Source organism: Acartia tonsa, chromosome 12 (assembly GCF_053477335.1).
Source record: "Acartia tonsa isolate MP-2025a chromosome 12, ASM5347733v1, whole genome shotgun sequence".
Taxonomy (NCBI): Eukaryota; Metazoa; Arthropoda; class Copepoda; order Calanoida; family Acartiidae; genus Acartia; species Acartia tonsa.
The window spans coordinates 34,079,725-34,106,741 of NC_137271.1; the positions used below are offsets into that span (position 1 = coordinate 34,079,725).

The window sequence follows — 27,017 nt, forward strand, 5'->3', positions numbered from 1 at the left end:
TCTCTGAGCTACTCTCCTCTAAAAAGCTATCCAGGATAGCTTCTCTTATGAGGAAAGTACAAGCGATCCAACGGTTATCAAGATCTTTTGGTACATACAGACAAACATTCCTCCTCTTTAATGTAATGTAAAGATATAATGAATTTATTTTAAGAAAATGTTTTGTAAAATGTAAGCTTGAAAAATCAGAGATGGATTCTTAAAAAAAATTTGCCCCACTAATCGCTTAGTGGGGCAAAATTGTTTTCGTAAAAAATCCTCCAAAATCACATAAAAAATCTACAAAAATTAAATAAAATCTTATGTTAATAACCCTTCTATGATTTTGTTTCATTTTTGTAGATTTTTAATGTGATTTTGGTGGATCTTTCACAAAAACAATTTTGCCCCACTAAGCGATTAAAAATCCACCTCAGTTATATTTTAAAACACTTTGATTTCAATAAAACAAAGGATAAAAAATATTTTAAGTTGTTTTAGCTGCAAAAGGGCAATCCTTAAAATGGACTAGTATTCTAAAAAAAAAATTGGATTTTAAATTATTTTTAATATTTATTTATTTATATTAAATTAAATTTATATTATATTAAATTATAAAACTTTGGGTGCTTGTTCAATTTACAATCCAATGTCCCCTCCCTACCTGCTATTAAACAAGCCCAAAAACTACCATCACTCACAATATCCAACCCATGCACTAGTGTTTATTTTATTTACTATTTGGTTTTCATAATAAAACTGACAGACCATTTAAAAGTCATACCTTTAATGCTCATGTGTAAAATTGTCAAATTAAATATCAATTTACTGATTTGTACAGTACATTAATCGATATATATAAACACTTGGATATTGAACTAGATTTTCATGTAATCTAATAAAATGATACTCACAGCTGGCTCAATAAACCTTACCCCCATACAACTCCTTCATTACATCCCCCCCCCCCTACTTGATGAACGAACTGACCAATAAATTAGGACCATATTAGCAATCTAAATTGATGACAAATTTTCCCCTGTCAATATAGCAACGTATTCTATATCCATTTTCACAATTAAGTTGAAGGATAGAGGGGGCAAGAGTTAAATAGCTGTAACCCTAATCGATTAAAAACCCTATAATGCACCATCGCTGGTTCTAAAATTAATAAGCTGAAACTTTTAAAAGCCAAGTTTATACACGTTTTTCATGTTTGAAAATAAGGACATAAATTTGAAATTAACAAGGATGACAACATCCATAAAAGCGAAGCTCTGAAACGGTAGGACAAACGGACATTAACACTTGTATAATGTCAGAACTGAATAATCAGAATGCGAATGTATAAGAGTCAAAGCAAAATTGTAAGTAAATTTGTTGAAAAACTGCTTGATTCAGGATAATGATTATGGACATACTTACATATTTAGGACTTGATTATAGAGTTGCTTTGCTTATAATATTATACTTTGTTGTCCCAGGAATCAATATACCAAAAATCAGAACAATCAGATAATTAGGTCACATACAAATCAACATGTTTAAAATGGACGTACGGACATTCTGGTAATGATTATAGAGTTGCTACGCTTTCTAACTCGTACCTAACTATTACAGGAATCACCATGCAAAATTTGAAATCGATAGGACAATTCTAATATGCCTAAATTAACGAAAAAAGCTATTTAAAAAAGTAAAAAAATCAACATGTTTAAAATGGACGTACGGACATTCTGGTAATGATTATAGAGTTGCTACGCTTTCTAAATCGTACCTAACTACTAAAGGAATCACCATGCAAAATTTGAAATCAATAGGACAATTCTAACATGTCTAAATTAACGAAAAAAGCTATCCGTGACGGACGTACGGACGGACCGACCATAATTATAGAAAAGCTTCGCTTTTAATAAGGTATTTGCTCTTTCTTAAGACAAAAAACGTTAAAAGACTTCAGATTCTTAAAAAGAGAAATTAAAGTAGTTGCTTAGTGTTGGTATTGGGAAAATCAAAATTGAAATAACATTTTGCAAATCCTAAATGAAAAAGATGTGTGTCTATTTACATGTTTCAACTATACAATTCCAGGGGAAAAATACATAGATATTAGTAAAGTTAATTTATGTTGATCCTAATTTTTTACAGCAATGAGCTTTAAAAGCTCTATAACTGCGGTTTTGTCATAAAACTACAGAGATATTTTATGAATAGTGTTCTTACAAAATCAACAACGAAAATTTAATAGCAAATTTTAAAAAATAATATTTTTTACCAGCGGCTACAACCCTAGAGGCCTCTAGGTCCTTTCATTTGTAGTTTGAAAAAGAAAAAAAGTTTTGAAAAAGATTTAGGGGGTCATTTTTTTCTAGGAGCGATTTTTCTGGGGAGGGTGGTGGTAACCTCCCCAAAAATAGATATAAACCTTCCTAGGACCTCTGAGAAGCTATCCTGTAAACCATGTCGTTTTAGAGGTTAGCGAGATCCTTCGGTACAAATAAACAGGCAGAGATCCTTTTACTGTAAAAGCTATATTTTAAGTATTATATAAATGTTGAATTTTAAATATTTTGTAGAAACTCTTTAATTTTATTTACAAGGAAGTAAATATTCATGTGCAGGGAAACAAGGAAAAGCAAATAACAAATATTATTTATGGTGCATTATTTGCCAAATGTACCACTTTTCTGCACTACCTCTCCGATTTTGTTAATACTCTATATTTTGGTCCGTTGGGTCATTCAAGGATGCTGGATGGCCAAAAAAAAGTTTCAGAGTCCCTGGATGTCTAGATATCTAGCTATCTATGAAGGTAGGTAACAAAAATGTAAAAAACACCCATTTTTTCACAATTTTAAAAATTAATTTTTTCATCAATCTTACGTCCAATCTATACATTTTATACACCAAAATGATCGATTATTCCTGTAAAAAGCGCACATAATGCTATTTTGGCCAAAACTCTAATTTTACAGGGTGTCCAACAAAAAGTGTATTTTGGATATCTAGCGTAATACCCAAAATACCTGTCCAAAAAAAATCATTTTTTTTGGCTTAAATCCTGTGTTTTATCTGTGTGCATATGTGGTATATTACGGTTTGGACCACCCGGGACTATAAGGTTGTCAAATTTCACTTTGGGACACCCTGTAAATCTGATTTTTGCGTCTGTAGAGCTAAAACTTGGTCCAAATTGGCTATTTTTTTCAAATTACTCTAATATGTGTCTTAGTATGTTTGGCCATAGTGTTTTCTGACCAGATCAATATTTTCATATTTTTTGGACACCCTGTATTTTCAAAAAAAGAGAAAAAAAATTTTTGTTTTTTTTTTAATTTTTTTTCTATTTTTAAGTTACTTAAAACTGTCATATAGATACAGATTTTGACTAATAACAATAATATTTGCCTATTTTACAATTTTTTACACTTTTGGGACACCCTGTGCATGTTTTTGGAAAATGATGGTTTTTGCCCATTTTTGGGGGGAAGGAGTCGTTTTAGGGCCATAGACTATTTCTTCATTTTTGTAGAACTTTTCAAGACACATCATTTGTTATTTATGCAAAAACCGCAAAAACCGAACCGTTTTACCGTTATTCACTGCCAAAGGCGGAATTTTTTTACGATTTTGCCGTTCCGGAGGTTGTAATGGGCATTTGTGGTAAGAAAACGTTGATTTATCAAGATCCCTCTTAAATACTTTTATTTAGGTAATTTAATTTACTAAATTTCATATTAAGTACAATTTTTTGTGCAGCTAACCGTTTTTCGTCGAGATGGATTTCAATTGTCAAAACAAGAAAATGAAGTGAATATAACATAAATAATTGCTATAACATAAGTGATGAAAGAAACATAAATCATGTGCATTTGAAATTCCTTTTGACAAAAATTGGTTGGATATACAAAAAAATTTACTTCACGTGAAATTTAGTAAATTAAAATGCCTAAATAAAAGTATTTCACAGTTATCTTGATAAACCAACGTCTTCTTACCACCAATGCCCATTAGAACCTCGGGAATGGCAAAAAACGTAAAAAATTCTGCCTTTGGCGGTGAATAACCGCAAAACGGTTCGGTTTTTGCGGTTTTTGCATAAATAACAAATGATGTGTCTTGAAAAGTTCTACAAAAATGAAGAAATAGTCTATGGCCCTAAAACGACTCCTTCCCCCAAAAAATGGGCAAAAACCATCATTTTCCAAAAACATGCACAGGGTGTCCAAAAAGTGTAAAAAATTGTAAAATAGGCAAATATTATTGTTATTAGTCAAAATCTGTATCTATATGACAGTTTTAAGTAACTTAAAAATAGAAAAAAAATTTAAAAAAAAACAAAAATTTTTTTTCTCTTTTTTTGAAAATACAGGGTGTCCAAAAAATATGAAAATATTGATCTGGTCAGAAAACACTATGGCCAAACATACTAAGACACATATTAGAGTAATTTGAAAAAAATAGCCAATTTGGACCAAGTTTTAGCTCTACAGACGCAAAAATCAGATTTACAGGGTGTCCCAAAGTGAAATTTGACAACCTTATAGTCCCGGGTGGTCCAAACCGTAATATACCACATATGCACACAGATAAAACACAGGATTTAAGCCAAAAAAAATGATTTTTTTTGGACAGGTATTTTGGGTATTACGCTAGATATCCAAAATACACTTTTTGTTGGACACCCTGTAAAATTAGAGTTTTGGCCAAAATAGCATTATGTGCGCTTTTTACATGAATAATCGATCATTTTGGTGTATAAAATGTATAGATTGGACGTAAGATTGATGAAAAAATTAATTTTTAAAATTGTGAAAAAATGGGTGTTTTTTACATTTTTGTTACCTACCTTCATAGATAGCTAGATATCTAGACATCCAGGGACTCTGAAACTTTTTTTTGGCCATCCAGCATCCTTGAATGACCCAACGGACCAAAATATAGAGCATTAACAAAATCGGAGAGGTAGTGCAGAAAAGTGGTACATTTGGCAAATAATGCACCTTATATATGTGGTATTTGCAGAGCTTGGTAGCAATTGATATAATTGTTTTACTTTCATAAGTAGATTTTAGCAGGTATTTAAAGGGATAATACAATGGCCGATTAATTGCTGTACATCCCCAATGATGACACACAAAGTTACCCCTTCTGTAGATGACAATTAGTGGTTGAAACTTTTGAACACTCAACTTAATAATTCAACCCATCAAAATTCAGTAAAAGTCCCCAAAGTTGTTGAGCCAACAAATAAGAAAATGTTATTGTAAAATGTTTGGAGACCAGTGCAATAAACAAATTGTCCCCTTTCTCTCTAAGATTTAAGATAATTTCTATCTTTCACTAGATATCCTAAAAATTAACTGTAAAATTAAATCTATCTATTTAACTAACCTTGCAAGTTGAGATACTGTTGTCAGAATGAACAGCTAGAATATCCAAATCAAATCTGTCACCATGTATCTCTCTGTCTATGTTCACTAAACTTTCCAGAACACCATTAGGAGATATGCTGAAAAAATGGATTGTTATAGAGTACTTTATGCTTTTAGCATAAAAATAAATCAAATTAAATATGGTTAAGATTATCATTAAATTATATAGCAATAAATTGTATTTAAAAATAAAAAAAAATTACCTAAAAATATTTCTAGAACTGCCCCCTTCATTCTTGGTGGTCATAATGTAGAACCTAGCCCCAGTGTTGCCACCTCTGAGCTGCAACTCAACAACCTTTTGGCCGGGCCCACTTTCTTCCTCAATTCTGGCAACATATTCCGGCTCTATAAATCCACGACCTTGTGTTTCAGTCTCCAGCCCAAGGATTGTAACAGTGGCAGTTGCGGATTTACGCGCGCTTTGCACAGCTTCGTCCGAGGCAACTACAATCAGCTGATAAACCGGTTCCAGTTTTTCTGGGCGATTTTGCAGACGAATATCACCACTGAAATGGTCGATTTTAAAGAGAAAAGAGTCTTGCTGAAGTTTATAGGTGACTCTGCCATTTGAATTTGCGTCAGGGTCTGAAGCTTGGACAGTTACAATAGTCTGACCAGTTTGGGTTCCGCGGCTTAACTTTCCAGTCGGAACAGAATCAAATTCAGGACTATTATCATTTACATCCTCAACAATAATAGTGACAACTTTTTCAGTTTTAAGCCTGGAATTCTTAGGTTCAGCTAGATCTGTTGCAACTACAGTAAATTCGTAGGTGTCAATTTGTTCTCTGTCAATGTCACCAATGGTTCTAACAACACCAGTTAGAGGATCAATTTCAAACTTATCCATTGCACCAGCTTTATAACCAGCTAGGGAATATCTAACCCTTCCATTATCCCCACTGTCTGCATCTGTTGCTTCCATGGTCAGAATTGGGGTGTTTGCAGGGATACCTTCTTGGATCTGTCGTACTATAGCTGTGTTAGGAAATTGGGGAGCATTGTCATTAACGTCAGTTACACGAACCTTTAGATCAACACTGTCACTAAGGCTTGGTGTTCCTTGGTCGCTGGCAATCACTTTTAGAGCAAACAAAGGATCTTTCTCATAGTCTAATGGTTGTTGAAGATATAGGCTTCCTGACAAAGAATCAAGCCTAAAAAATCTGTTATAACCACCATCTCCAAGGCTAAATCTAACATCAGCATTTTCTCCTATGTCATTATCATTAGCAACAAACTTGTAAACTTCTTGTCCAACATGAATATCTTCAGCTAATGTCAACACAAGATCATTGTTGAGAATCTTGGGTCTATTGTCATTTTCATCCATGATAACAATACTAACAGCCACTGAACTTGACCTTGCTGGTTTGCCATGGTCTTCTGCTGATATTAGTAGAGTATAATCATCAACTGTTTCTCTGTCAAGGGGTTTAGCAAGTGTAATAACTCCACTAGCAGTATCAATCTTGAACACATCATTCCTATCTCCTCTTTCAATTGCATACTTAACCTTACCATTATCATTAAGATCAGGATCAGCTGCAAAAACAGAAATAACTTCACTACCAACACTCAGATTTTCTGATATTCTTGATATATAACTCTTACTGGCAAACTCTGGTGTATTGTCATTTTCATCAAATACTTGGACTGTCACAGTAGCACTGTCCTGATTCTTTACAGGCAAACCATTATCAGACACTAGAACTTCAAAAGAAATAGAATCAGATCCCAAATCATCAAAAAGCTGTTCACGATCCAATGACTGCTTGGTGAAGATGAACCCAGTTCTTGGTTCAACAGTAAAGAATTGCTTTTGGCTGCCTCCAGCATCTTCTAATCTGTAAGTGAGTTCAGCATTTCTACCCATGTCTGCATCAGTGGCATGAATCTTACCAATAAATATCTTATCTCCCTCATTTTCTCCAACAGTAAACTGATACTTTGATTGGACAAACTTGGGAGGATTGTCATTAATATCATCAACATGTACAGTCAGAGAAACTGTGGATGATCTCTCCGGTGTACCATTGTCTTTAGCTCTGACAGTCAGTGTATAATAATCATTCATTTCTCTGTCAAGCTTCATTTTTAGATACACATTGCCATCAGGAAATATTCCAAATGTCTTGTTGTTGCCTTCAGTGATATCATAACTGACAAATCCATTGTCACCTCTGTCAGCATCTGTAGCTTTTAGCAGGAATAATTTGGAGTTAACAAGTGTATCTTCAGGAACTGACAGTTCATATGTATCTTGATCAAAATAAGGAGTATGATCATTGATGTCTTCAATAGTAACTGTCATGGCAAATCTAGTTTTCAGCTGGTTGGTACCCTGATCAGAGACTTCAAACGCAAGCTTAACCTTATTGGTGCGACTTTCTTCAAGAGGTTGGGTTACAATAACAGCTCCAGTATTTTCATTGATGGTAAAAAACTGGTTTTCAGTCAACATTTTAAATTTATGCTCTGCATTAACCCCCTTGTCAGGATCTTGAACATTTAGCACTGTTATAACTTCACCAATAGGAGCATCCTCCTTTACTGATATCTCATTGTGGTTAAGAACTTGGGGGATGTTGTCATTGATATCAGTCACAAGCACTTTAGCAATACACACAGCATTAATTAATCTAAGGCCTGATTTAACATTAACTTTTAGAGTATATTTCTCCTTAGCCTCTCTATCCACATCTCTTTGAGTGAGGATAACTCCAGTTGTTTCACTTATTGAGAAAATTCCTTTCTCATCACCATCAGTGATGGTATATCTAGCATCAGGAATGCTATTAGTAGGATCACTAACCCTAACAACACCAACTTGACGTCCCAGCTGAGCATTGCTTGAGTCTTCCTGTATGGAAAATGTGTACAAGTCTTCAGTACAGCTGTAGTAATCCAGGTTGCCATTGTCAATTAATATTTCTACCGTAGCTGGCTCCGGTGACTTTCTTCCTTTGCCATCCCTGTTTTTACATCAAGTGTCAAATAGGGGGGGGGGGGAAGTTTTGACACATTTGCGTAAACAGTGAGTATAGGCTTTATCTTTGGACTGAAAGGATAGGTTATTAGAGATATTATCATTCTTATATGATGAACTTCCCCCAGATTTAAGATTTTTTGGATAGACCTCCAGGTTCCGGAGCTCCAGGCCTCCAGGTCCTCTCTGTACAGGTAAAAGTTAAAAAAAAATTTTTTTTTGAAGAGTTAAAAGTTAACTTATGAAACAAAATATGCATTTTTTTTCTTCAAATATGTGAATAACATTCAAAAATATGCATATTTTGTTTCATAGGTTGACTTCTAACTCTTCAAAAAAAAATTATTTTTTAAATTTTTACCTGTACAGAGAGGACCTGGAGGCCTGGAGCTCTGGAACCTGGAGGCCTATCCAAAAAATCTTAAATCTGGGGGAAGTTCATCATATAAGAATGATTTTATCCCTAATAACCTATCCTCTCAGTCCAAAGATAAAGCCTATACTCACTGTTTACGCAAATGTGTCAAAACTTCCCCCCCTCTTGGTTAATTTTCAAACAAAACAAAAAAAAATTATTATTTATATTGAATATCTAATTTGAGAAAACATTTAAACAACAAACTTAATAAGTAATATAGTTTATTTTTGATAAACTGTTGGTTAAATTTTATTTTAAATCCTTTCAATTGTGTTTTTTTTTTATATCAAGCTTATAAATTTCAATACAAACGATTGACACTTTCCTAGCAGAAACTTTTAAGGTGTAAACATCTTGACTTAGCTCTGTGATTGGTCTATTCATGAACAGCTGACCAGTAGCTTCATCCAATCGAAATGCATCTCCGTCATTTCCCGCATTTATTTCATAACTAATCTCGGCATTCGCGCCAAAATCAGGATCTTGCGCTCTTAGCTGTACAACAAGGTCACTTTGTTGGAAGTCAGCTTGATGTAACACAACATGATAGTCCTTGGGATAAAGAACAGGGTCGTTGTCATTGATATCACCAATGTCAACAGTGATTGTAGCCGTGGACGTCTTTGCCACTGGCTGACCAAGATCATATGCTGTGACAACCAGCTCATATTTAGCATCAGTTTCACGGTCCAGGTCTGAGTTGACGGTTAGGTCGCCAGAAATAGGATCAAGCTTGAATGGTTGGTTGGAGGAAGCAGGTTTTAGGCTACTTATGCTATACCTGAAAATAATAAATGTCTCATTATTTAAAAATACTTTTCATCGTTTACTATGCTTTTATCTAATACTTTATCAGTATAATCTATCTAACCATCTATCCATCCATTTATACACCTATCTATCCAACTATGTATATATCTAAACCTATCTATGTACCTGACAGTTCCATTGTCTCCTTTATCTTTATCAGTAGTCACAAGAGTGATGAGTCTGGTGCCATCTATCTATCTATCTATTCACCTGACAGTTTCAATGTCTCCTTTATCATTATCAGTAGCCACAAGAGTGATAAGTCTGGTGCCAACTATCCAACTAATTATCTATCTTTCTATATAACTGACAGTTCCATTGTCTCCTTTATCTTCATCAGTAGCTACAAGTGTGATAAGTTTGGTACCAACTATCTATCTATTTATCTATCCAAATATCTATGTACCTAACAGTTCCATTGCCTCCTTTTTCTTTATCAGTAGCCACAAGAGTGATAAGTCTGGTGCCATCTATCTATCTATCTATCTATCTTTTGATAAGTATATTTGCGATTACTTTTATTTAATGAAATCTTCCAATTTTTAACATTTACAAAACAGCCTGCTTTATTGCATCAAGATCCATGACAGATCTATATAGGAAATAAACGTCTATATATGAGCTCGAGTCTTCCAATGGTAAAGTGTTTAAAACTTATAGTGCTCCAATAATCCTCATTAAACTCTCATTGACCAAAGCGATAAGACCTTTATCCTATTTGTTTATGGAATGAATTAGGTTTTTCACTTTATGTAGATATTTGAATTACATTGAAGTATTTAATCCTTATTTCATAAATAAAAAATATACGTTCATAATAGAGTAAATCTAAGAAAACTGTATTTTAAAAGAATTCGAATGTGGCGACACTTCCTTTGTGTTAAAATATTAAAACTAAAATTTTAATCATATTAACCCTTTGGTGATGGTAATGTGAAAAAAATATAATTGAAATAATCTTTTTAAAATCATTTAAATTAATAAATATTTACCTCTTTCTTTTAGATAGTAATGGCGGGGGAGGAAAATTGATTTATTGAGAAATAGATAAATAGATATGCACTTATAGAAAACTAGCCAATAGCGATATAGTTATATTGAGCCAACTCTAGTTCTATATACCTGACAGCTCCATTGCCTCCTTTTTCTTTATCAGTAGCCACAAGAGTGATAAGTCTGGTACCAACTATCTGTCTATTTATATATCTATCTATCTATCCATCTATCTATCTATCTACATACCTGACAGTTCCATTGTCTCCTTTATCTTTATCAGTAGCCACAAGAGTGATAAGTCTGGTGCCAACTAGATATCTATCTATCTATCTTTCTATATACCTGAGAGTTCCATTGACTCCTTTATCTTTATCAGTAGCTACAAGAGTGATAAGTCTGGTACCAACTATCTATCTATCTATCTACATACCTGACAGTTCCATTGTCTCCTTTATCTTTATCAGTAGCCTCAAGAGTGATAAGTCTGGTGCCAACTATCTATAAATCTACCTACCTATCTATTTATTTATATACCTGACAGTTCCATTGTCTCCTTTATCTTTATCAGTAGCTACAAGAGTGATAAGTCTGGTGCCAATAGAAGTATGCTCAGTCACACTTGTTGATATCTCATTCTAAAATAAATAAAAAAATTAATATTGCAAGCTTTCTGTAAATTCAAAATTTCGTTGGTTGTTTTGGGAGGCGTAATAAACGACTCCCCCCTACCACACGAAACTGCTTGTATTGATAGATTTAATCAAATGTGATTAATTAAAATGAAAAATCTTTGTTTGCTAAAAGTTTCTACTTAATCGGACGGGTCAATACATATGTTCTGACAACCCATCTAAGTTATTAAACCTATTTCCAGATAGACATAAAATGTGTTACAGTAAAAATAAGAAACCAAATTGACTATATATGCAAGTCTAACATAAATACATATTTATGATTATATATTTTTATAACCTTGTATTATTGTTTATTTAGGAACCTTTTAAAAAATTTGAATATCATGCAGATATGGAAGTAGTTAACTAATAAATGTTGCCTTTTAAAGCAATATTAGCTTCGTCCTTTACACGTATGCGCTTCTTATATTAAAATTTAAACAAATTCAACGTCCAAAGATATGTAACATAATATATACAAAGGCTTCTAGGGGCGTATCCGCTAGTTCACACCATAAAACATGCTTTACATACAGACAAACAGAGTCAGACTAAGTAAGTGAAACAAAGCTTTACAGAACATGCTATATGTATGTTAAAATATTTATTTATCGCATCGTATTATAGACTTATTTCTGCAAATATTAAAATGAAAAATTATACCATTACGACTAGTTTTATTATTTTTATTTTATTTCTCGTGAAAAAATGTCTGTGGAACGATGCTATACATGATTTTTCAGTAAGGCTGAGAACCAGTTCAAATCCAGCGGTAAATAATTGGTTTTGAAGCCATTCTTGAAAAGTTATTATTACCTTCGTAAATGTTGGTGTTTGATCATTGATATCCTGAATAATGATATTAACCAGAGTGTCTGCATACTTGGGGTTGGTACCTCCATCCCTAGCTGACACCTTCAGGCTCACCTCCTCCAAACGCTCTCGATCCAGTCTCATTCTAAAACAAGTAAATTGTATACTACATAGGTCAAGAATCTAAAAGAATAGGCTGATAAATTAATGTATATTCCCAATGATTTTTCACAAAAGTATCCCTTCTGTAGATTATAATTATTGGTTGAAACGTTTGGACACTCAAGTTAATGAACCAACCAATAAAAATTCAATAAAAGTCCCCATAGTAATAGAGCTAACGTATAAAACCTTTGGGACTAGTGTAATAAACATACCAATGCATGGCTTGATACTAGGAGCTCAGTAGTATAGTATTCGTCTAATTTGAGAAAATCTTGTTAAACATAAATATGTAATTCTTAGCAGTTTTTCTCTTTAATACAAATAATTTTTATTCGCCTGGTTGCAAATAATATATTCAAAATAAATACAGAAAATCGGTGCACATGAAACCTTTAATATTAGATGTTAGCTCACAAACAAAATATAAATTTATATTTTTTATAGAAAGATTTTGTTTGTAAATAATATTTCTTATTAAAAAATATGATTTTTTAATGATATTGAATTATTTCTAAAATAGTATAGTTTCTACATTTCTTTTGAATAGTCCTTGGCAATCCCTCTTACACCCGACAGACAACCTTTTGATCTTTTGTGGTAATTTCCCCTCCCTTGTCTCATTATCAATACATGGTTGCTCTGAAAAACAACCAAATAGATATACTGTTATCTATAATACAAAAAAAAATTATGTTTGTCTGTCCGTCTGTCTGAAGCGTTGGATCTCAGTAACTACTGAACCGATTGGGCTCTACTCTTCAGAGAATATACCAACTGGTCCTGTGATGGTTTTATTCTATTTTATTGGTGTTGGGACACCCCCAAGTACTTTTTAAACTAGGACAGTTAAAAAATGAATTCAGGTTTAAATATGTATTAATGTAGCTACTCTATAACGTTTATCTGTCTGTCCAACAAAAGTTATCCTTATTACTAAGCATTCTGTAGTATAACTTTAGGCTTTTAAGTATGTAGAACATACGTGGATATTATGACAGGGGAAAAATTGTCGTCAATTTAGGTTGCTATTTTCCCTGTTATTTCTTGGTCAGATTGTTCATCTAGTAAGAGGAGAGGGGATGTGTCAAAGAGGGGAATCATTATTTTAGCTCGCTACTTTATTTCACTTTATTAGTGAACATGATAATCTGGTGTAAGATCCAAGAAATAACAAATCCAATCTTTTATTGATACTTTACTAAATATTTTTACATTTCTGTGCTTGGCTACTAATTGATGTTATCATCCTTGTTTTAAACGAAAAATCGCAAACTGAATAAATTTATAATTTATGCTAAATCAAAAGATTATCTGTATCATGAAAACATAAAAATACACAATACTGTTTTATATCTCTTTAATCAAGAACACTACCACGGATATCAAAAGATATATGTCTAAATATTTAAGTAAAATTTACACCGTATTGTATATGAGTAAATCTATATACACAGCCTCTAGTTTACTTACAAAGCATTTTTAAAAGAACCCTTGAATGCTTCCAGTCATTAATTTTTGGAGACTATGCCTCTTCTCACATTTTTTAACCTAACCAAATCTAAATATATCTAAAAGTGCATTTTTCCTCTTAAATATTTTTTTTACATCCTTAGGCCATATTAGAGCTTAAAATACTATTAGAACTTATCCTTAGTGTCCCTGTGAAACATCCAGGTAATAATGATGACAACAGTTTAAATTGATACAAATTAACCCCTGGGCGACTTATGCTATGGGAAAGTTTAAGTGTTTATACATTCATACACAATGATTATACTTTAGTTTTTCAGTTTTCATCTGTAATACAAAGTAGCTTGATGTCTGTCTGTCTGAAGCTTTAGATCTCAGTAACCATTGAACCAATCTGGCTCTACCTTCAGGGAATATACCTGCAGGTTCTGTGGTGGTTTAAAGCTATTTTCTTGGAGGGTGGGACACCCCAAGCCCCCAAACCTTTCCAAATTTTTATTTTTTAAAATTATTTCCTTCTTACGTATTAAGGTTTTTGACTTAACCCTATGATTTCAATAACTACTGAATCGATTGATTTCTCAATTTCAGATAAACTTGACAATCAAATTTAAAAATTTTTTTTGGTGACATGTAATGAATTTTGCTAAATAGGTCTATGCAATAATGTAGAAACACTAAAGTTGGTGTCTCAATTTTTTGCCAGTTGTTTGGTGTTTATTAACCCAGATAACTTTTACTTTATTGTTAATTTATCAAACAACCTAAAATTAGAAAATTACAACAATGAAAATGATAGGAATGATTTGAAATGTTATAATTTCACACAAAGTGCCTGTTAATGAGCACTGATAACCCCTCCCCTTATATTTAAAATGTTCAAAATAAAGTTTTTTTTCCTATGCATTATCCCTAAGGGGCCTTTACTTGTGGGACTATCCAGTATCCAATATAACTAACCATACCTAACCTAACCTAATCTAATAAATAAAAACTACCTTCCTCCAATTTCAATTATTTTAAGATTAAGGGGGTAAAGGGGGTTCATCAGCACCCAACAAGCGCCTGAAATGTATAAGGTGGCTGCTTATATTTTTGTAAAATAAAAGTACAAGATCTTTTGTACAAACATGGAAATATCGGTATGAGTTTATATTGAAAGGAAATACTACAAACTTAGAAAGCTAATTAGTGAAATTCTTATAAAAAGTGTACAATTGCTAATAGTGTTTTTGCTAATTTCTAAAATAAATATTATCAAATATTCTTCATTTCTTTCTTTTTAGTCCCCATTCAATATTCTCACATTCTCGTCTTGTCTACCTTTATATTTTTTCCTTTTTTATTTGTCACTCTTTTTCTCTCTATCTCTTTTTCCTTTATTTCTCTCCCACTCTTTCTCTTTCTCTATCTATTTCTTTTACTTTAATTCTATCCCCCTCTTTATTTCTCTATCTCTTTCATTATTCTATTCTTCTGTATCTATTTTTCGCTTTAATACTATCTTTTTGTTTATGAAATTATCTTTCTTTTTCTAACCTTTCCTATCTTTTAAAATTTAACTATAAATCCATTTTGAAGTTTCATCCACGAATTTGGCTTAGATTTGTACATTTGTTTTATATGTCAAGAAGTTTAAAAAATACCCAGTCAATTGCGCAAACACAATTTTTTTGAGTCCTTTAATTTTTCTATCTTTCCATCTGTTTGTTTATTTGGAAGAATTTATCTTTCTATATATCTGTATCACTTAAATTAGGATTTTTAAAGCCGCAGCTGAAGCCTTGCAGCTTACAGCCGCCGCGGCCACCGACCCATGCTTTAAATTCTTGCTAGCGGCTTCGTCTCTAAGTGTAAAGTCCCCTGTTTTTTTTTTTTTTCAAAATTACTCTTTGGCAAAATTAAACCCTGGATACTCCGTAATTAGAATTTTTTTTTTTTAAATGGGGTGGGGGATTTTTTTCACAGGGGCTTCGCCCCCAGTTACGGTTTAGGTGTCCCCACCCCCTTATCTATTGTATTATAACATAAAAATAATCAGACATTTCTTTCATAACAAAAATTGCAAAGAAAAACACAGATCCTGTTAAACTGACGAAAAAACCTGCTTATATACAGGCTTCGCTTTTAAAAATAAATTTGGCATTATTTTGGACAAATACATATTTAACCCGTTTTTTGAAAAGTTAGTTTGAAAGGAAAAATGTTAAAGCATTTTCTAACATCACGATTCAGCTGTCCTTGTATATTGTAATTTTTAGTAAAGAAGCTAATCTATAATTCACTATTTCTATATGTTCGCCAGTCTGTCCTTTCCATAGGGAAAATTTAATTTACTTGGTTGGTGTTGGAGATAGATGGCTGATTTGCAGAAAAATTTGAATGTAATAAATTACTTGCATGATACGTCGGTCAATATGTTAAGCTTTTAATCATCAATAATTAATGATCTTCGCGACTTACAAATGTTGTCATCCTTTTTTCTTCTTCATATAATAGGGTGGTATTGATATTTGGGATATTTCAAAATATTTATCTATTATAAATAAAGCGCATTTCATAATTTAAAAGCCTTTCGTCACTAGCAGCCGAGTAAATCATATTTCAGTTTTATATATATAGAATTATTTGTGCTTTGATGGTTTTAGGCCCGGCTATTTAAAGGGAAAACTTGACTTCATGTTTAAAGTCCAAAAGGCTGAGTGAAGCTAGTTTAAGAGAAAGAGGCATTGAAACAATATTATTAGAAATATAAATCCAAACTACTGCATTATTAAATACTAGTTGCTTCGCCCCTGGCCTCTAGAGATGATGGGGAGTGGTCACGGAAAAAGCCTAAAACCAACCCAAAACATTTTTACACATTTTCCTAAAAGTACTACTATTTTTGATCAAAGTTTTCCGAGATTTTTAGCTTCAGCAAAACACCTTGCCTACTACTTTATATTATAGAACTAGCGGCTGCACCCCCTAGAAGCCTCTAGGGGCTCTTAAAGTAGGAGAGGGAAAAGTCGACCTCATCCCATTTTAAATTTGAGTTTCAAAGTAGTAAAAAAAAAATTGGGGGGTGAAGAAACCCTCCCCAAAAATAGTTTAAAACCTTCCCAGGACCTACAGAAGCTTCACTGTAAAGGAGAACAATATCGGTTCAGCGGTTATCGAGAACCTTCGGTACAGACAAAAAATGAAACATGATAAAAATACAAGAAATATGGAGTGTGGTAGAAATTAAGGGCCTTCTTGGGGCCTACTTAGCCAACTGACATTTGAATTAATACAGATAAATATTACAAAAAATAAATAGTCGAAGAGGGCAAAAATATTTTAAAAATTAGGAATGTTTATGGGCTTAATTGGATAAATGATACTTAATAATGCATCATAAAGTGGTGAGTTGTGTGTATGTTCAGTAGGATAACGTAAACGGCTGGATCAATTTGGTCAAAACAAGGCTGTGTAGGCTTTTATCATGCTTATCATGTTTAAAATTTTAATATTGCTTGAATTTGTGTTTCCTTATCTGGTAATTTATCATTTAATATTTTTTTATTGCACCGTGTTATAGACAGCTTTCAGTTTTGTTAGACCGATCCTTTGGCCCCTCGGATCTAACAAAACTGGTTTTAATCTTATAGTTTTCATTTTGATATTCGTGGAAAATTGTCTGATAAGATACTATACATGATTTTTATGCATGGCTGAGAACTGGTTCTAATCCAGCGAATATTAATCAGTTTGGAAGCTTTACTAGAATCTTTATTTCTATCCACAAAAAGATATTATACATATGTATACTATATATACCCAACATTCGATTTCGTTTATAAATCATCATTTTCTAGAAGGTCAAATTTACAATTTTCTCCCCTCTCACTTTCTCTCTCTTTTTTTTCGCTTTCTCCTATCAAATTTCATGCACCAATCATATTAGACCATTTGGTTACTTAATTTTAGACTACTAAGAAAAAGTCCAAATTGGTGGTTTTAACAAATGATGTGCCTTTTTGGCCCAGAATTGCTTTAAAAATTACCAAGCGTTTTCCTTAGTTTATTTACTTTTATTTGTATGTTATTTGATTAGTCAACTTTACTTAACTCTAAAATCCTGACTCCTCATTGCTCTGGGATCTTCAGGGATAAGACAATTGATGTGCATTCCCAATAATGATAAGCTTAAAGACCCCTTCTGTAGTTTTAAATTATTGGTTAAAAACTTTGGGTACTACTAATGATAAGCTTAAAGACCCATTCTGTAGTTTTAAATTATTGGTTAAAAACTTTGGGTACTACTAGTGTCCAACCAAACAATAAAAATTCAATAAAGTAGCCAAAGTTAGTTACCCAACAAATAAGATAATAACCATAAAAAAACTTTGGGTACCAGTCTTATGTCCCCTCCATCCCTGTCATTTTATCAGCTAATACTATTAATGATGCATTATGTTACAAGCATTTTTTCAACATTTTACATACTGTAGCCTTCATTTGGGTTTTTGAATTTTTGTAATATAGATTTTGTTTCTTAGACTTATAATCGTTATTATGAGACTTTTGGGATAAGTGTAATAAACAGCCCAATGTCCCCTCATTCCCTGAAAAATATGTCTTACCTTGTTGTAATAAGGCCAGATTCATGTTGGATTTCGAACCACTGCAAATCATTGCCTTCCACAATGCTATAGTAAATATTACTATTCACCCCGCTGTCCGCATCAACCGCTAGCGGTGCGGCCACAAAGCTGCCCAACGGCGCGGCCTCTGACAAAACGGCGGTGTACACGTTGCTGGTGAACACGGGAGGATGGTCGTTGATATCGTTCACCTTCACCAACAGGTAGCTTGTAGATGTTCTGAAAAAAAAACATTTAATCATTTTTAAAATAGCAAAACATGCTCTTAGCTATTGGCATGTTTAAAAACAATTGAAGTAGTAACATGAATACAGGGTCCTGAAGGGATAAGACAATGGACGATTATTTGATGTATTGTGTATTTCTTATAATAAAAAAAATTTTACCCCATCTGCAGATTAAAATAAGGTTTTTTAACCAACGAATGAGGGAAAGTGTTTGGTTAATGTTCAATTTTAGATACGTTAATATTCCCCATCCCCAATTCTGACCAACTAAATAGTTTTCTAGGTGAGCAATGACAGTATATGACTTTTGTTCTGTTTTTCTCAATTCAATCCTTCTAAGACTATTTTTATTCTTTTTAAAACTAATATTCATTAATTAAAATTTGCAAAATAACATTCATGTTTACAAATATTCATTTGTAAGATATTTTTTAATTTTATAACAGAATATTTTTACACCTAATATCAAAATTTTTTGATTATGAATATTAAATATTTGTGAGCTTTTTGTATTAAATATACAGTATAGATAAACATTTTTAAAAGCGAAGCTTTTCTATAATTAGGGTCGGTCCGTACGTCCGTCCAAGATAGATAGCTTTTATTCATTAATTTAGGCATGTTAGAATTGTCCTATCGATTTCAAACTTTGCACGATGATTCCTGTAGTAGTTCGGCACGATATAGAAAGCGTAGCAACTCTATAATCATTACCAGAATGTCCGTATGTCCATTTTAAACATGTTGATTTTTCTACTTTTTTAACAACAAATTTTTATGTGATCTAATTATCCTTTTGATCTGATTTTTGGTATATTGATTCCTGGGTCAACAAAGAACAACATTATAAGCGAAGCAACTCTATAATCAAGTCCTAAATATGTAAGTATGTCCATAATTATTATCCTGTATTAAGCAGTTTTTCAGCAAATTTACTTACAATTTTGCTTTGACTCTTGTACATTCGCATTCTGATTATTCAGTTCTGACATTATACAAGTGTTAATGTCCGTTTGTCCTACCGTTTCAGAGCTTCGCTTTTATGGATGTTGTCATCCTTGTTTACATATTTTTTGTGAATTTTTTCTAAAATCAATGATCTTATTCTTAAGGGATAAGTTAATGGACGGTAAATTAATGTGCGACAACCCCAATTACAATAAACAAAATTAACGCTTTTGCAGATAAAATTTTTGGCAAAGGTCTGTACTACTCTATTAAGATTTGATAAAAGTCATCAAAGTTTTAAAAGTTTTATTTATTAGGAGCGCAGCTAATCTTCAAGCAATTAGTGTCAGTACGTCAAAAAGCAAAAAAATGTATACTGTTTTATTAAAAATGAATTCAAACCTAGATTTTTGGCATAAGGAAATGTCAAATTTTCAATATTTTTTACAACAAATCTAAAACACAGTATGAAGAAATTAAAAGGGTTAAATAATAAAATTGCACGGGGCGAAACAAAAATCTACAAAGAAACAAAAGGATGGAAGGAAGAATTATTAAAAAAACAAGGACAATTTTATCCATAAGTAGCAAAGTAATAACAAGCTAACAACATTTCTTGATAGGTTGTCTAACTTCAAAAAAGAAAACAGCTAATATATTACAAAATGGTTGGTCATCTAAACCTCTCCTAACCTTTAACTATTTTGTGTTCTTATTATATTTCTCGTATTCATTCGAATCCGGTGGAAAGGAACCGGTTCTCATCCATACGAAAAAACTATGTCTAGCATCGTATTATAACCAGCTTTCTACGAATATAAAAATGTACAATCATAAGATTAAAACAAGTTTTTTTAGCTGGTGCCTTCGGCACCTCGGGGCTAAAAAACTGGTTTTAATCTTATAATTGTACATTCTATAATATCCGCGGAAAGGCGTTTATGATACGACGCGAGAAATAACTATTCTAGTTACCTGTCCCTGACCCGAGCGTACAGAGTTGTGAAGAAAGAATTTCAAAGGTTGCGGAAGTGCAATTCTTTCAGGGAGGGAGGGGACATTGGAATGTAAATTATACTGGTTCCCAAAGTTTTATAATCCTGATATCTTATTCGTTGTCTCAAAAACTTTGGATATTTTATTGAATTTTGATTGGTTTAGATCAATCAGTCCAAAATTTAACTCAAATTTTTAATCAACAGAAGGGGTAATTTTGTTTATTTTTATTGGAAATGTAAGTCAATTTATTGTTATTATCTTATCCCTTAAGATCTCTGGCACTCCTCCCTTTTCTCCATCTTTATTCACCCCATTTTATCTCTTATTTTATATGGTACAGTTAAAAATTTGCAAAAGCAAAACAATAAATTATAGGTTTAGAAAAAGGAGGCGAAACAAGAAAAAAATGCCCCCCCCCCCCTCGAAGTACTAAATATATAGCACCTTCCGCCCCCCACCAAATAAAAAAAACTCCATGGGAGGCTGATATTCTGAAGATCCATAGGGAAATTTTATGTCTGGACTGCATTGCTTCATTGCTCAAATTGGTTTCCTTAAAAGCTTAGTATGCTATTTGCTTATTACTGCAGGAATCCAAAAGGATAACAAAATAGCCGATAAATTAAGGTAATTGTACATCCCCAATGATGACACACAAAATTATCCTTTCTGAAGGTTACAATTAGTGGTTAAAACCAAATGAACCAACCAATCAAAATTCAATAAAAGTCCCCAAAGTTGTCAAGCCAACTAATATAAAAACGTTATTATAAGACTTTAGGGTCTAGTGTAATAAACAGCCCAGTGTCCGCTCCCTCCTTGCTATTATTGACTAAACTAATATTTATGTTTTTTTTATGATTTGCACGAACACTATCTGATCTCTTTGTATTGCCTCTGTTTCTCCAGCCTCTAATTTCAAGCTAAACTATACAATTATTTCAGGGAGGGAGGGGACTAGTCCCCAATGTTTTATAATAACTTTCTCTTATTCGTTAGCCTAACACTCTAGGAGACTTTTATTGAATTTTAATTGGTTGGGGAAATTTTGAGTATCATCTTTGGAAACGTACATCAATTTATCGGCCATTGGCTTATCTCTTTAGATCCCTATAATTTTTCACATCACTAGGGGTCATACATACAACTAAGGAGACGAATATGGATATATCATTGTAATGCAAATAAATGCTAATAAAGAAGTCTATTATAGTTATCTGTCGAATTATATTATAATAAGTTTCCGCAGTTAGGAAAATTAAAATTTATAAGATTTATTCTAGTTTTGTTGACCCCAAAAGGCTGAAGGCCTAGGCGAACAACACCGAGATTAATGTTTTGGAAAATTGTCCATAATACAATTTATTATTTTTTAGTTTGACTCAAAACCAGTTTTATCCGGCAGATATTATTTGGATTCAAATACATACTATTATGCGATTGCGAATATTCTTTTTCTAGATCTAATATTTCAAATTTATGCAATTGCAAACCATTAAAAATCTCATTTTTAAAGCCTGATGTGAAACCCTTTTTTCTCATTTTTCTTCTTTCTGTTGAAAAAAAATTGTTTGCATTCTTTTTTTTGCACAAGAAGTTGGCAATGAAATCTTTGTTTTTTTGCGAGGAAATTGTTTTATAAACATGTATGCAGTCTCTTCACTTAGTATGCAAGCAGAGGTTGCTATGTTGGATTTCAACATTAAAGTAAAAGAATAGAGGGGGCATAAGCTATGTATAATTCTGCCCACGGGGCGGGGACCCTGTTCTGATTTTGTATTGGGTCTCTGAAATCAGCTAATAGCGTCGGAAATATAAACACAGTCAAGTCCCTACAAAAGAATGAAAAGCTATTTGTAAGGGTCTCCGCTACTTGGACCATGTGGTTTTCTGGTTTATACATCTATACTCATACATTTATTGTTTGAAATAAAAGCATCTCTTAAATTCACTTATTTCAAAAACTTTATTATCAAACTTATCAAACATATCTACATATTTTTTCCTAACCTTAATATTTCAAAATGAAAAAGTATGACAACATTCAAATTACATAGCCACTGACAAATCTTTTTTAAAATAAAAAAAAATAATAAAAAATGTTGTTTTTTTTTGTTAAACTTATATCAATTTTAACTAGTATGAAGCTTGTTGTTTTCTTAAGAATTTTGGCAAATATGGTTATTATTTTATAGAATTGAGAAGGCTTGAATAATGCGAAATATATTTTCTACAAAGAAGTGTGTTCTTACTGTGTAGTTAGCTCTAGCCGCGCGTTTTTTAAAATATCAAGAAAGAATATTTGGTTAATGACTTTTTTTGGTACAGTCAAATTACGTTTTTTACAAGAGATTTTTGAAGGTAAGTTAGTTAGCAATTGTGAATTTATCTAAATCTTTTATGCTATTTATGCTGTTTAAAGCTATGCATACCTCATCCTTGTACTTTAACTATTTGTTAAAACTTTTTACCCTTTAGTGAGAGTATGTATAAGTAACAACATGTTTGACAGAATATCAATTAATGAATTATGTTTGTAAAGATAAAAAGCTGGTTGTACAACCTTCTTGTTTGCATATGAGCTAAATATTGGCAAGCTAGCTGAATCCTGCAGTTAGATACATAGTACAACAATCATATGTAATATATTAGTTTGTTAAAAAAGCAGATAGTTTTCTTTCTTCAAATAATGTATTTAAATGCATAAAATGCAATGTATATTAAACATAAGCTGGATATATTATATTGTATAAGTATCTGCTTAAGTTTGTATGTTTAGTAATATACAAGAAACCCCTAACTTCAAGAAAGCCTAATATTGGTTTTGAACAATTTAAATTAAAGGAGGGGGGGGGGGGGAATAATTCACTCACCCTCCAAATTTAACAAAATTTGAGTAATTATGGAACATCTCTAAAAATTGCAGAAGCTTGGAGCAGAGTATATTTTATTTATAATCTTTGTTAAAAATATAATGACCAAGTTAGTAATATTGAATTTATAGATATAAAGTATGATAAAATAAAGATTGGATAGGTTAGAAACATTAAATAAAATCTATACATATATGTGATTACAATTCAGCAAATATTTTTTGTGTTAAAATTAATTGGATTTAGGGTCATGCTAAAAAACATTAAGTATACAAAAAGCGCTGCTATGTTCTTAGTAGACTACTAACTCAATTTTTAATAGTTAAATTGCATCGTATTAAAGACAGCTTTCCGCAGATATTAAAATAAAATGTTTTAAGATTAATAGCAGTTTTGTTAGCCCCGGGGAGCGGATGCTCGTGCTAACATAACTGGTATTAGTTTTACAATTTTCATCTTTAAATTCGTGAAAAATTGTCTGTAATACGATGCTATACATGATGCTTTAGTATGACTGATAATCATGATAAACAAATGGATATTTTTAAGTTATACTGGAAAATATTCTACTATGTATGAACAATCTTGTTTTAAAAAGAACTTATTTTGTTCAGACTTTCTAGTGCAAAATAAGATATTTAATTTTTTAGTTTTGTCTGAAATCTTGGATCAACATAGGTCTAAGTAAGAAAGTACAATGTTGAGTGGATATGGGTTAAGGTGAAAATATGATTAGAATTTGATAGTTATGCTTTAACAGATTCTTCACACTTTAATTAGAAGACCATTAACAATCAAATACTTAGGATACTCTTGCCCAACTAACTTGTGAGCTTATTTTTAAATAAGATCTTAAGTAACAAGTTTGTTATAATATAATGTATTCCCCTTAAATACATTCATGAAAATATTTATAACTTTTTCAGGGGAGGATATCAGCACAATCTCCCAAGAGAAATTGCCCCTAGAATAAATTAACCCCTTCCCCAAAAAATTATCTTTTTTTGACTAAACTTTAAAGTAAAATAATTAGAAATCCCCCACCCTGAAGTCCCCCTAGATGCTTTTAGGGGCATAACACTAGAGGACTTTTCCTCGTAAGGTTAATATAAATCTTTCAAATTCTATAATCAATTCAATAAAAACAATGGAAACAATATCCTAGCTTTTTCTAAGGACCAAATTATATTTTTTAAAAAGCTAAACCATTTAGAAAGCACAAATTAGTGGTTTATTAGGAAGCAGAAACAAAAAATGATGAATAGGTGCTTTACCCTTCATATGCCTAACCCTAGAGGGGTAATTTAGCTCTGAGAGGCCTATACTTGCGGTGCTTCTACCTAGTAATCAATCTCACCTAACCTAACTTTAACTAAAGCTAGATTAATTTTTATCTTTACTACAAAAGACATTGTTGTTGCTCTTGTTTTAAAAACAATATTTTGTAATTAATCAATTATTTTTAAGAGTGCAACCCTTCTGTCCTTGACACGATATTCAATTCTCATTCAATAATCATTAAACACATTAAAGCAAATAGTTCATGACTACACGCTAGGCATATATAAATGGCGTTCAATTGTTTCAGCTAAAATTTATTTTTAACAAATTTACACCAGAGAGGGAGGGGCAAAAAAATTATTAAATTATTATTTATTAAATTTAAAAACTATCAAAATTTTTTTATTTCCCCTCAGGAGGGGCAATGGACGATAAATTATTTATATCCCAATCTGTAGATTGAAATTAATATTGAAAAATTTTGGACGTTGCTAGTTTGTGTCAACCAATCCAGATTTGATAAAAGTGCCCAAAGTTTTGTAAACAACGTATAAGAAGTCCAAACTGAAGGGCTTAGACACTCCCCCTAACAACAATTTAAAACCAGTATAGCTATCAATATTATTAACCAAAATGAAGGAACACCAGTTCTTGTGTTCGTGTGTGAATATTTTGAGTGCAACAATCTGATTTGCTTCACTTATGTTTAACAATTACCAATAACATTACGTGCAAAAACTTTATATTAATGGCAACTTGTTTGTTTTTGCAGACCTTGCAGTAGCGTGGCTACTCTTTAATTATAGTATGTACGTTCGTACGTTAGAAATGGTAAGTTGTACGAAATATTGTAATCAAATCAATATGCTAAAAAGTTTTCATGTCGGATAATAATGACATTTTTTCGATATCCTTAAGGAGGGTTAATGTACTCTCCACGTAAAACGGAAACAAAACTCTTTTTAAGGGCCTGAAAACGCGTTACTGAAAAGGAGAGCCATATCGTTTCAGTTGTTATGAGATTTTTCGGTACAAACACACATACATGGCCTATTATTTATTTATCCTATTCATCTGATTTTTGGACTAATGATCCCTATTACATCAAGGTTTAATGCTATAAGCGAAGCATCTCTATATTCAAGTCCTAAAAAATGTAAGTATGTCCTTAAACAATATCATGTATTACTTACAATTTTGTTTAGACTCATACATTTATATTCTGCTTATTCAGTTATGACACAATTGTTAATGATCGTTTGTTTTACTGTTTCAGAGTTTCGCTTTTATGGATGTTGGCATCCTTGTTTAAGATCATATTTACCTGGGGGGATTTCCCATATCCCTGGCCACAATGGTGAGATTATATTCAGTGATTGTCTCCCTGTCCAACTGGGAATCCACCCGCAGGATGTGAATATCCCCGCGGGTATCCAGACGAAAGTGTCCAAACTCGTTGCCCTAAAAATAGATTAAAGTAGGTCCTTGGATGGTTTTATACTATTTTGAGTCTTGGGATGGTTTATGTTTTTTTTATCCTTCCTATTGTAAGTAAAATAAAGAAAAACTTTAGGTAAAGTTAGGTCCATACAAGGTAGAGGCCCCGCAGGGATAATTGCATGGAAAAAAATCCTATTTGATTATTTAAAAACAAAGGGTTTTAGTGCTCGATAGGTACTTTGAGGTAAACCTCCATATCATTCAAACACTATACCTGGGTTATATCCAAATCCGTTTTGCCGTTTTCTCCTTTGTCCTTGTCCGTTACCGTTATGGCGGCAACGAGTGAGCCCGCCTTAGCGTTTTCCTCAACCGTCGCGAACTTGGCGTTTTGATCCGGGAAGTAGGAATAGCTGATTTGTGGAGAATGGTCGTTCGCATCAATAAGCTTTACTACTACAGTTGCTTCGCTCTCCTAAAAGTAATAATAGTTATTTCTTGCATCTTATTATAAACAGCTTTTCGCGGATATAACAGGTACAATTATAAGAATAAAACCTGATTTTTAGGCCCCGAGATGCCGAAGGTTTGGGCTAAAAAGATTTTTCAGTTGGCTGAGAACCATTTTTTTGGGTAAAATATACAGGATGTTTGACTGTCTGTCTGTGTATTAGTACAGAAAGATCTCGCGATTTAAAAGCTTTTTTTCTACATTGAAAAACGCTTCTATGCTCTTCCAAAATTAGTTGTTCCTAGAAAAAATTACACTGCCCTCTTAAATTTATTTTTTATTTCCTCTAAAAAATTTATAAATCTTCCCTGGGCCTATGATAAGCTACACTGTAAAGGAGAACCATATAGGTTCA

The 27,017-nt window shown here is 32.4% G+C and overlaps 1 protein-coding gene across 1 annotated transcript in view; it reads right to left on the reverse strand.

The window, feature by feature from the left end:
* Positions 1–27,017, reverse strand: part of ft (cadherin-related tumor suppressor fat) — a 109,414-nt gene that overhangs the window by 39,690 nt on the left and 42,707 nt on the right. Inside the window, exons 11-18 of the mRNA XM_080178435.1 lie at positions 26,426–26,626; positions 26,036–26,172; positions 18,363–18,602; positions 12,121–12,262; positions 11,165–11,265; positions 9,144–9,605; positions 5,618–8,392; positions 5,374–5,491 (exon numbers count right to left, since the gene is read on the reverse strand). Of these exons, the coding sequence (XP_080034561.1) occupies positions 5,374–5,491; positions 5,618–8,392; positions 9,144–9,605; positions 11,165–11,265; positions 12,121–12,262; positions 18,363–18,602; positions 26,036–26,172; positions 26,426–26,626 (4,176 nt within the window). The remainder of the gene's footprint in view (positions 1–5,373; positions 5,492–5,617; positions 8,393–9,143; positions 9,606–11,164; positions 11,266–12,120; positions 12,263–18,362; positions 18,603–26,035; positions 26,173–26,425; positions 26,627–27,017) is intronic.